This window comes from Mus pahari, chromosome 1, assembly GCF_900095145.1.
Source record: "Mus pahari chromosome 1, PAHARI_EIJ_v1.1, whole genome shotgun sequence".
Classification (NCBI taxonomy): Eukaryota; Metazoa; Chordata; class Mammalia; order Rodentia; family Muridae; genus Mus; species Mus pahari.
Window position 1 is genome coordinate 168764256 of NC_034590.1, and position 12462 is coordinate 168776717.

General features: G+C 39.7%; 1 protein-coding gene across 2 annotated transcripts in view; it reads left to right on the plus strand.

Moving 5' to 3' along the window:
• Positions 1 to 12462, plus strand: part of Atrnl1 (attractin like 1) — a 518026-nt gene that overhangs the window by 80760 nt on the left and 424804 nt on the right. For both annotated transcript variants that reach the window (XM_021219342.2, XM_029541782.1), the window contains exons 15-18: positions 970 to 1151; positions 3914 to 4127; positions 6374 to 6562; positions 11483 to 11701. In XM_021219342.2, the coding sequence (XP_021075001.1) occupies positions 970 to 1151; positions 3914 to 4127; positions 6374 to 6562; positions 11483 to 11701 (804 nt within the window). The remainder of the gene's footprint in view (positions 1 to 969; positions 1152 to 3913; positions 4128 to 6373; positions 6563 to 11482; positions 11702 to 12462) is intronic.

Here is a 12462-nt window from a genome sequence, read left to right on the forward strand (position 1 = left end):
GTGTGTGTGTGTGTGTGTGTGTGTGTGTGTGTGTGTGTGTGTGTATGTTGGTTATAGTTTGGTGGTTTTCCCCCTTGGGTGGTTGTTTTATTTTGTGTTTTGTTTTTAGAACATTTGTTGTTATATTGGGTTTTTGTTTTGTTTTGTTTTTGTTTTTGAGAAGGAAGTTGGCATTGTGTAAGTAGAGAGGATCTGGAAAGACTTTTGGGAGGGAAAGAATGTGATCAAAGTATAAACTTAAAAATTGTTTTCAGTAGTAAAATAAAGTGATCTTCTGTAATGTAATTAGGATAAATACAGTCGTGAGTTTGTTTCTGAGAGGTCATGTGCCAATGACTCGACAACATGAAAATCTTTGGAGCTGAGGCAGGTAATAGGTATTGGAGAATCAGAGTTTAAGTTGTTTAAGAATGAAGTAAAGGGGGGCTGGTGAGATGACTCAGCAGGTAAGAGCATCCTACTGCTCTCCCAAAGGTGCAGAGCTCAAATCCCAGCAACCACAGGGTGGCTCACAACCATCCTTATCAAGATCTGACTCCCTCTTCTGGAGTGTCTGAAGACAGCTACAGTGTACTTACATATAATAAAATAAATCTTTAAAAAAAAAAAAAGAATGAAGTAAAGGTCAGTCATGGTAGTGCATGCCTCTAGTGAACTAGGGAGACAGAGGCAGGCAGATATCTATGAGGTCAAGACCAGCCTGGTCTACATAGTGAGTTCTCCTGAGCACCCAGGCTCAGTGAGACCATTTCAATGAAACAAACAAAATGACTTTAGCAAAGATTTGGGATTTTGTTTTTGTTCTTCACCAAACTACGTCCTAACCCTTGTTTGGCATTGAGAAAAATCAAAAGTTCTGTTTAACAAATTTAAATGAACACAGTGGTCCTATGTATAATTTTGAAGTTGAAAAAGAAATATACTTTTTTGTGACGTAAAAGTAAGATGCAATTCTTTTCTCTTCCCTAGCTCACCTTTGTGGAGAAGGCTGGAATCATGTTGGGGATGCTTGTCTTCGAATAAATTCCAGTCGAGAAAGCTATGATAATGCCAAACTTTATTGCTATAATCTCAGCGGAAATCTCGCCTCCCTGACCACGTCCAAGGAGGTGGAGTTTGTGTTGGATGAAATACAGAAGTTCACACAGCAGGTAAGCCCCGGGACTCTACATGCAATGGACATATGTGGTGATTTCATCATTTACAGAAATAGTTTATTCTTTTAGTCTTTTAAAGTAAATGTTTCTCTGAAGGATGGAAAATACTTATTACACATGTATAAATAACTATTAGTGTGCTTGGTAGCCTACTGTGTATGAGAACTCAGAGATGCAAGAGACTCTGTGCTCAGACAGCGAGAGAGGTGCTGCTCTGAGCCAGCCAGCCAGTGTTTGTCTTATTTAGGAGCTTCCAGTGTAAGGACTGTGTGGTAGCTGGTGGGAGACCTTTTGGGTTTTATGCTTTAGCAGTATGTAACAGTTTTTAAAAACTGGATGTTGATTGTAAACATATGGAGCATGCAGATAAGATGTTACTCTTTGTGACGCTAAGGGCTTCTTGTTTGCATGTGTGTCCTTTTCAGTTACCACTCAGGACGAGAAAATCTGTGCTATTGATGTTCTGTCACATCTAAAGCTCTTGATCTGCAGACTCACGTTTTCATGTTTTGAAGACACTACAATTTGTCATGAAAGCTCTGTCAGTTGTCCTGTGTTTAGCATGAGTTATTTTTGGCTGTTACAAAATAAGCACACATCTTATGACTTGAGTTCTGTATTCGAAGGATTCTTGTAGCTGCTAATTTCTCTGGTCTGCTGTTGTTGCCCATAAGGAGTGGATGGTAAACTCTTGATTGGCTGAGTCACACCATCTAAGCCATGTTCTGTTTCACGGAGAAACAACTTCTTGCAGTAGTCCACAGTGGGAACTTGTTGAAGGTGACACTTCGCTGCGCATATCTCTATATAAAGTGAATTATATCCCGAGTCATTGCCATTGCACAGGCTTAAGATAACCCTTCTGTGGCCAATGAGGATCAACAAACTCATGCACTTTAAAGAGATATCTTGGGTCAAATGATCATTTACTTATCGGAAATGGCTAATGAAATGTTACAATGATTTATGGTGTGCGGCAGTAAATTTTCATAATATAGTAATTTATCTTTCGTTTCAACAGCCTGTCTGGCTCATTTACTGAGTAATAGTTACTTTAAATGTTTTATCACGGGCTTCATTTTTGTTTCTCTTCCTTTTCTTTCAGATTCTTATCATGATGAGTTAGGGAGTAATATTTCATTTTAAATGGCTTTTCCTTGCCATAGACGGCGAGGGAGCACAGGGAGAGTTGCTGTGACTTAAGCACATCATTAATCTGAGATCTCTGGGCTGGATTGATTATATGACTAATGTTATTATAAAGTCTGACTTTTTTAAAAGGCAGCTTTTTAATATCTCAGAATAAATGTGTAGAATATATGATACTTATAATGTGAAGAAGCAACATGTGTGATTTTTGTGATCAGAAGCATGGTTGATACCACTTCTGTCTCAGCATCATACCAGATAGTATAAAATAAGTAATCTACTCTAAGAATTTTGTTTATTCAATTTTATTGATTAATCGTTCTCTGTACTATATTCCTTTGGCAATATGATATTTATTGTCAATGTGAAAAGTCATAAGATATTTTAATATTATCTAAGAAACATCTGCCGAGTACTCACAGTGTGAAACCCCTTACATTTACATACAAATTTAAAGGTCTATGGTGAACATAACCTCCCTAGGACCATTTGAACAACACGAATACCATAAGTACTTTATGTTGTTATAGACTTGAGATATAAGGACATTTTTCTCTATTCTGTTATAATATATAAAAGAATTAAAAAGAATGATGCTTTGAAACAGCTTTCCATCATCATGACTGTTAAGTAGCGCAGTGATTGAGAAGATATATTATCACGTGTTAAAAAGGAGATGTCCATAATCTAATTGAACATTGGGATTTGGATTTAGGATATATTTTTGCCTTTAAATAATAATTATGATAAATTGTATACATACAGAATTGATTTTGATTTTTGCTGGGTTTGAATGATCAGTGAGACTATTAAGAATAGTTACCTGGCTTTGGTCTACTTGTGTTCATTAGATTTTCAACATGGCAGCCATGTCCATTGTTCATGTCCAGTCCTTGTTCTTCTTGCTAATGGAACAGAGGATAATGGCTTTCCTAAAATTGTATAAAAGTTTATGAATAGCAATGGCGAGTCCTTGATATGACAGCTTCATTCAGAATTCATAAAGATTTGTTAATGCTGGTTTCTGTTTCTGCACAGTACAAATTCTAGCTATATCTGTGGGTTCTTAAATCCATAACTAATTAAACCATATACCTGGTAGTATTAGCTGTCGTAGCAGCTGTACGCTGAAGGTTGACATTTCACTCCCCTTTAGCTTGGTGGTGGTGGTGGTGGTGGTGGTGGTGGTGGTAGTGTGTGTGTACGTGTGTGTGAGATAGAATTTTACTGTGTAGCACTGGCTGCCCTGGAACTCTGTAGAGACCAGCTTGACCCTGCCTGTTGAATGCTGGATTTAAAGGCATTCTGTAAACACATTTTGTTGGAGAGAAAACCAATACCAAAAACAGAACCCAAAACATGGAAGGGCTAAAATGTCATCCAATTTTGTAGCTAAGCTCAGAATCACTCAGTGCGTCAGAGCAGTGTTGCAATCTGTGACATCCTCCAGATGGCGCAGAGATTATTATTAGAAGGAAAAGTGACCAGAAAGGTAGGTTTGTGTATTTTCAAATATAGTATTTCATGGCAATAAAGTACTGGTTAGCAATATCATGCAGTAGTTTTGCCCTTAACCCCTGTAAATGTTCTGTATTCTACTGTTTCAGAAAGTGTCACCGTGGGTAGGCTTACGCAAGATCAACATATCCTACTGGGGATGGGAGGATATGTCTCCTTTCACAAACACAAGCCTGCAGTGGCTTCCTGGTGAGCCAAATGACTCTGGATTCTGTGCCTACTTAGAAAGGGCTGCAGTGGCAGGGTTAAAAGCAAACCCTTGCACATCCATGGCAGATGGACTTGTTTGTGAAAAGCCTGTCGGTAAGTAGTCAAGCCACCAGCCTTTCTTTACGTGTATGTTTTAGCTGGCGTCCAACCCTGCTTTGTAGACTGCAGTAACTTGTACTATCTGTTCATAATATTTATCCCTGATACTAGTTTTATTTATACACTCCCAGGTGTTTTTGTAACTGATCTTAGCATTAACTTGTAATGGTAAAAGCTGATTTTTATATAATTTCTTAAATTTTACTCATTTTTTTTTTACAAAAGTGTTAAAGATTTATTAATTTTATTCTCTGTGTATAAGTGCTTTGATTGCATATATATATATATGTATATGTATATATGTATATATGTATATATATATATATATATATATATATATATATATATATATANTATATATATATATATATATATATATATATATATATATATATATATATATATATATATATATACACATATATTAGCATGCATACCTGATACCTGTAAGGATTATAAGAAAGAGTCTGACCTCTTCTTCTGGACTTAGAGATGGTTATGAACCACTCTGTGCATTCTGGGAACCAAACCCTGGTTTTCAGGAGGAAAAAGTGCTCTTAACTGCTGAGCCATTTCTCCAGCACACTGTGTCGTTTGTATAATCTTTTTTAAAATTATTGTTATTGATTGTTTTGATGTTGTTATAAACATATAGCTTTGGTTACAGTGTAGCAATATCCTTTTGATTCCTTAGTCTTGCTTTTATCAAGTATCATTTGAAGGAAAGACTTAAAGTTTAAAGATAAAGTTTAAAGTTTGAATAATTTTTAATCTTATAGCTGTGTTGTTTTAGTTATCGGAAAGTGAATGCTTTTCTTATTTCTTTTGAAATGGACTTTATTAAATGGGAAGGAGTCTTTAAATTCTTCTAAAATTGTATTTTTATTGCAGCTATGTGCGTTTTATGAGAATTTACTGTTTTAACCTGTTGTGAATGCACAGTTCTGAGGTTTTCAGTATGTTCTCCTGCCTTGCAGCCGCCACTATTCTTTCTGTAACACTTAGTTTATTTGACAAAATTAGAACTGTGTGTTTTTTAAACGGAACATTTCTCATTCTTTATTCCCTCAGCCCTGGAAAGCACCATTGCGGTATCACTCTGACTCGGGAGACGTTGTCCCTCAGGCTGTGCAGTCACAGTTTTTATCCCTGTGTGCTCTCCTTGCCCCCTTAGCATAAACCTTCAGAGTCCATCCACGCCACCGAACGAAAGCCTGCAGAGTCCATAGGTCATGTTTTGTGTCCGTTCATCCTCTGGTGGGCGCTTGGGCTCCTCTGCTTTAGCCAGTTAGAGCGAGGTTGCTGTTAAGGCCGAGCACACGACTGTCCTCACGTTTGGTACCATGGTGGGGCAGTGATGTCGCGTCTTCGGGTGCACAGTCTGAGTGCAGTTGATTATCACAGAACGACTCTAGGTTTGACAGTTTGAAGTTTTGGCTCGCTTTCCCATGGCCCGCACCATTTTCTGTCCCCATTGGCAGTGTGGGCTCCAGATTTCCAGTGTCCTTACCCACAGTTGACACTTTCTGTTGTTTCATTGTTGAAAATGATCCTCACCCTAATGTATACAATACATGCTGTAATTTTGTATTAAGATTTTATAGTAAGTTATATTTTTTCACTTGTTCATGCTAAACACACACACCAAAGACGCAGTCACAGAACATTTACTTAAATAAGATGTGGAGCATTTATGGAAAACCTTGTGACTGGGAAAGTCTTTGGCGTTGATTAGACAGTGTGAGGAGACAGAGGGAGAAGGCTCAGATTGCAGGGCTCTGCAGTCTTCAGAACCGTAATCTTACACTTTAGAAAGAATTGAAAAATGAAATCAGAGGTAAATTATTTTAAAATAATTTACCTCTCGTAATAATGCTTCAGTCCACCCAATGGAAACTTTGTTTTTGGTAAATAGTAAAACAGACAAAACCCAATCCTTTGTGTTAAAGTGAAGTTACCAGGGGGCTGTAGAGATGCTCCAGTGTATTAGAGAGCACTGTCTGCTCCTCCAGGGCACTTGGATTTGATTCTCAGAACCCACACGGCAGCACAGAACCCACACGGAGCACTGACGCCCTCCTCTCCTTCCGGCCCCTGCAGACACCAGGTGTGCCTGTGGTGGCAAACAGATGTGATGCAAAACACCCATATACTAATTAAGAAATAGACATTAATTAATTAAAAACAAAACAAAAACAAAGTTACCCCATGAGATGATTGCCGTTCTCGATCCATTCCAGTAAGCCCAAATCAGAACGCAAGGCCATGCAAGAAGCCGTGCTCCCTGAGGACCTCCTGTGCCAACTGCACGAGCAGCGGCATGGAGTGCATGTGGTGCAGCAGCACGAAGCGCTGCGTGGACTCCAACGCTTACATCATCTCCTTTCCGTATGGACAGTGCCTGGAGTGGCAGACTGCCACCTGCTCGCGTGAGTATGGACGGACAGACACTTAACACTTGAGGGCATCCCAAAATTATGAGGAAAAAAAAACTATTATAGAGAAGTCTCAGACTCAAATATTCTCCCTAACCTCCTTAAAAAATTATTAAGGAAACATCGACTGGGCTGGCTTATGGTTTTGGAGGGTTCGTCCTTAGTCATCACATCAGGGAGCTTGGGGGCAGGTAGGCAGGCCTGGCACTGAGAGCTTAATTCTGATCCACAGGCACTCGGTGACAGGGACTGAAGGGTGGGGCAGGAGAGAAAGAAATACTTGGCCTGGTGTGGCCTTCTGAATCCTCAGTGGTGACACGCCTCCTAATCCATCCCAAATACTGGGAACGAGGCTTTCAGATAGTCTAACCGGGAGCCACACATTCACATACATGAACCCATGGGGCACTTCTGCTTTTCTTCTTTTATTGAAAATGGATTTTTTTCTTACATCACACATCCTGATTAGTTTCACCTCTGCTTCTCCCAGTTCTTCCCCACCTGCCCTCCCGTCTTCATCTACCTTCTTTCTGTCCCATTAGAAAACAAACAGGCATCTAAGGGATAATAAAAAATATGATTGATATGGTGTGATATTATGTAATAAAAACTGACATCGCAGAATTGGCCAAACATGCAGAAGAAGAAAAGTGTAAGAGAAAGTACAGTGACCAGAGACCCACTGGCTCACACACCCAGGAACCCGTGAAAAACCGCTAAACTGGAAGTCATAATATATATGCAAAGGACCTGGTACAGACCTGTGCAGACCCTGCATGTGCACACGTAATGGATGAATGTAATCTACCACATAAACAAACTGAAAGACAAAAACCACATGACCATCCCATTAGATGCAGGAAAGGCCTTTGACAAAAATCCAGCATCCTTTCATGACGGAAGTCCGAGAGAGATTAGGGATATGAGGGACATACCTAATCCCAAGGGAGGCAGTTTATGGTAAGCCTGTATCCAACATCAATTTAAATGGAGAGAAACTCAAAGCAATTCCACTAAAATCTGGAACAAGACAAGGCTGTCCGCCCTCTCCATACCTATTCAATACAGTCCTCGAAGTTTTAGTTAGATCAGTAAGACAGCTGAGGGAGATAGCGAGGTTGCCACTTAGAAAGGAAGATCTCAAAGTATCTTTATTTGCAGATGATCTGACCGTATACATCAATGACCCTGAAATCCCACTGGGAAACTCCTACAGTGATAATGCTTTTAGCCAAGTATTTAGATACAAGATTGACTTACAAAATCAGTAGTGTGTCCCTGTATATGCAAATGACAAACCCAGAGAAGGAAATCAGGGAATTAACATCCTTCAGAATGGCCTCAAATAATGTAACATTTCCTGGGGGGTCACTAACCAAGCAAGCAAAAAGACTTGTATAATCAAAGCGTTAAGACTCTGAAGAGAGAAGCTGAAGAAGATATCAAAACATGGGAAGATTTCCCATGCTCAACGTTGTTAGGGCTTATATAGTAAAAATGATCGTCCTGCCAATAGCAATCTGCTGATACAATGCAATCCCCGTCAAAATTCTAACACAAATTTTCACAGATCTTGAAAGGACAGATTTCAGCTTCTTGTGGAAACAGAAAAAGCCCAAGATAGCTAAAACAGTCCTGAACAGTAAAAGAAGTGCTGCATGCACAAGCATCCCTGATACCGGATGCGTTGCAGAGATAGGTCCTGGCACAAAAGCAGACCCATTGATCGATGGAATTGAAGACCCAGATGTATATCCACACATCTATGGACACCAGATTTTTGATGAAGTGTGAAAAAGACAGCATCTTTAACAAATAGTGCTGGCCAAAGTGGGCGTAGAAGAATGCAAATAAATAGATCTACACTTACCACTCTGCACAGGAAGACCTCAACAGAAAACCAGGTACACAGAACCTGACAGACGACATCCCTAACTTGGGTAGTTGGCTTCCAGTCCCAGGCACACTGTCCCTCCTGTGCCTCCTGTCTTAGGTCAATCAACGAGCATTTGGTTACCACCACCGTGTGAGCGCCACTAATGTTCTCTCAGGGTTATCACATCGTGATGTTTGTGAGTAGCTGGTAGGCACCACAGCTGGGCAGGGCGGTTGCTTGCTTCCCTCCCTTGGCAACCTGTAGGGCTTCTTCTGCGACTGTGAAGTCTAGAACTCAGGGAGGTGTTGTCACCTCAGACCCGCCCAGCTTGGCTCCCTTGGTCTTGTGTTCAAAGTTTATGACACATTTTCCCTTAAGGTTTCTAAGAAATCTTTGTTAATAAATGGAATTATTAACAGTATACTTTCAGTAATTAGATACTTTATCTGTAAAAATGGCTGTCAAGGGCATTATTTAAAGAAATAATAGAAGATTTATTTCTTGAGATAGAAATTTCAGTAAAAATGAAATTAAAATGATATTGTAAAGGGGGATTAAGAAGTCTGTGTTTATGCCATGTATCTCAGAAATCTGCATCTTTCAATAGTGTGTGGATTTCATAAATATGCTTATTAGTTAGTCACTCATATTGTTTCTTTTGTGATTCTTGGAAGACCTAGGTTCTCAAGCAAACTCAACAAGCAGATTGCCAGTGAGCTATGTTACCAGCAGATATCTTTAGCAAGAATTTTATATCAATTGGTTTTATTTAATTCAGTCCCTTCCTCCCCACATCCTGAGTGCTAGGAATCCAAACCAGGGCTTTGTATACTCTAGGTCCAATATAAAATCTATGCTTTTTCTTGACAGTTGAGGAAGGTAGTTATTTTTAAAATTTGATGAATTTCTTATCAGTTAAAATACTTGAACACATTTAATAAGCCCTATTGAGTAATTTAACACAATTTTCAAAAACTCCTGAATAAAATTTAAAAATTATACCAAGTTTCTGTATTTTATACAATAGTCTCTGTATTGTTCTTAAGTTTAGGAAAAGTAGCACAGTGTATATAAGCTTTCATGTAATATTATTTTCTGAAGTGAAAAGAAAAGAAAAAAACGTAGGACCACTAGTTCCCGAGTCACTATTTCCAAAGGATGGATTTCCAGTAAAATTTTTAACACCATGTATTGCTTTGTAGTTCTGAACAAAACCAGAGCCCACTAGTGCTGCCTTGTTTCATGGTTCTTCTTCTAAAGTGAAATCTAGGGACTAGAATATTTCTCTGAACATGGAATTTTGCCAGCTGTTCTTAAAGCTGGAATCTACTTCAGAAATAAAGTAGGAGGTTAGGATTTTCTTCCTCAGTCAGTACACACATGTAGGATTCTTTAATCCAAGAATACTTGACTTGTCTTAAGTCTTAACAGCAATGTTGTTCTGAGGACAGTTTAATTTATCTAACATGTAAGGGATGTTCTACTTATAGGACCTTAAAAAGATAATTCTAAAGCACAGTCATTTTCCCAGGGAACACCTTTAGGCTGTAAGTCCACCAGCCACTGTGGACTGTCTTGGGTCTGACACCTTCAGTTCTATGTCTTCACAGGACAGTCAGTAATCGGAATATCACAGCAACATAACTGTACCTATGTGAGGTTTGATAGTTTTTATTATTTCTCATTGACTTCAGAGTAAACCCATAGAGTTTTGAAGATAACATAACTGTCAACAATTATGGAAAGTATCAGTATCATACATATAAGGGAAATGCTTCGAATCATGGAAAGTAAGGAAGGATATGACGATGTATGAAGTGTTCAGTTGTCTAGTATCTGTTAAAGGGATCGACTTTTACCGTTATGCTTTGGGAACATGTAACTTCCTCCCCCCTGTCTTATTAGAAACAGATTCTTTTCTCATACAATATATCCTGATTACAGTCCCTCCTTACCTCTCCTCTGCTCCCCTCTCCTCTGCTCCCCTCCCCTCCCCTCCTCTCCCCTGCCCTCTGTATTCACTCTCTCTGTCTCTCAGAAAACAACAGGCTTCTAAGAGAAAACAACCAAACATGATAAAACAAAACAAAAAGCATCACATCGAAGCTGGACCGGGCAACCCAAGAGAAGGGAAAGAGCTCCAAGGGCAGGCACAAGAATCAGAGACTCATTCAGTCACACACTTGGAGTCTCATATAAGTACTAAGCTGAAAGCTATAAAATCTACACGGAGGACCTGGTCCTGACCCAAGTAGGCCCTGCACTTTCTGCTTCAGACTCAGATGAGCCTTGCTAGGTTTCTTGAGAGGGTCTTGTTCTCCATCTTTCTCTTCTCCTGGTGTCTTCCATCTTTCTGGCTCTTACACTCTTTCTTGCCTCCTCTACCATGGGGAAGAGCTTTGAGGGAGAGATTTGATGGAGACATCTCATTTAGAGCTTTGTGTTCCAAGAACCCAGGAAGATGTAACTTCAGAAAAGAAAACACTTTATGCTCATGAATTATCTGTCTCTAAAGTTCAACAAGTGTATACTGTGTTTTCTTTCTTATTACAATTTGAGATGGCTCTTATTTGCTACTTCCTCACACCCAGTGTCCAAGGCTCTTGGCCCTCAAATAGCTCACAGCAGATGAAATCCTCTGTGAATCCTTGAACCACTTGCTGCTGAGTTTCGGGTGTTTTCCAGGCCTCTGCATCTGTTCCTCAGTGTCCCCTTACGGGCAAGATACTCAGGAATCTTTAAGTACCTCTTTAGTCTTTTCCTGAGTCATGGGTAATATGTTTCTCTGTTTTTCCTTTTAACATTGAATTTATCCTCTCTTTGTTCATGATATGTACTATGTATACATGTGTGAATATTTGTGCATATATCTATGTGTATGATGAGTTTTTCATATCTTAGATATTTATGCAAAAGTATTTCTATTAACTACAGATGACATTTTAGTGCTTTTTTTTTCTTATCACACTTTTCTGAAGCTTACAATTCTGCTTGATTGTAAAAGTCACTATTTTGTTTTTAATGATTCTGTCTTGCAGCTCAAAATTGTTCTGGGTTAAGAACCTGTGGACAGTGCTTGGAGCAGCCTGGGTGTGGCTGGTGCAATGATCCTAGTAACACTGGAAGAGGATATTGCATTGAAGGGTCTTCACGGGGCCCAATGAAACTTGCTGGGGTACACAACAGTGAGGTGGTTCTTGACACCAGTCTCTGCCCCAAGGAGAAGAACTACGAGTGGTCTTTTATCCAGTGTCCAGGTAACAAGAGTTTCCTGTCTGCATGAACGAGTGGATGTGTTATTGTATCTCTATGATATCCTAGAATTCTCATGTTCTTCCATGGAGAGTGTGGATGCAATGGTAGATTCACGGGGCCTTATTTCGAAGGCCACCATGAATATTCTCGCTATTCAAACTTGAAGATCACCTTGGAGTTTATCAGGGGCTCTCTGCATATTTCTGTTTTCCTCACTCTGTGCCTGTGTATTCTGGAAGAGAGTTGCGCTTGAAAACTTCTTTCAATTCATGTTTGCTGAGTACTTACTGTGTGCTAAAAGGTATGTGTAGTGTTTTAGCCAGTAGGTACATAGATGTTTGGCTTAAAGATCACTGCACTCATGGAGAATACAGATTAACATGAGAATATTTATTGAAATAAATGAAATTCATGAGGTCATGTGGTAGAGGATTACTAGTAAATGAAGAAGGGAATTGAGACTCGCTGTTAGAAGGCCCGGCTTTGCTGCCACATTAACTTCAGTGAAGGCCTGAAAAAGAAGAGAGGTATTATGAATAGGACAGAAGAGATGACAGGTGGGGGCAAGGCCACCTGTGTGATGTCACAGAGGAGGCAGTAGGTGGGGGCAAGGCCACCTATGTGATGTTACAGGAGGCAGCAGGTGGGGGCAAGGCCACCTATGTGATGTTACAGGAGGCAGCAGGTGGGGGCAAGGCCCACCTGTGTGATGCCACAGAGGAGCTGACAGGTGGGGGCAAGGCCACCTGTGTGATGTCACAGA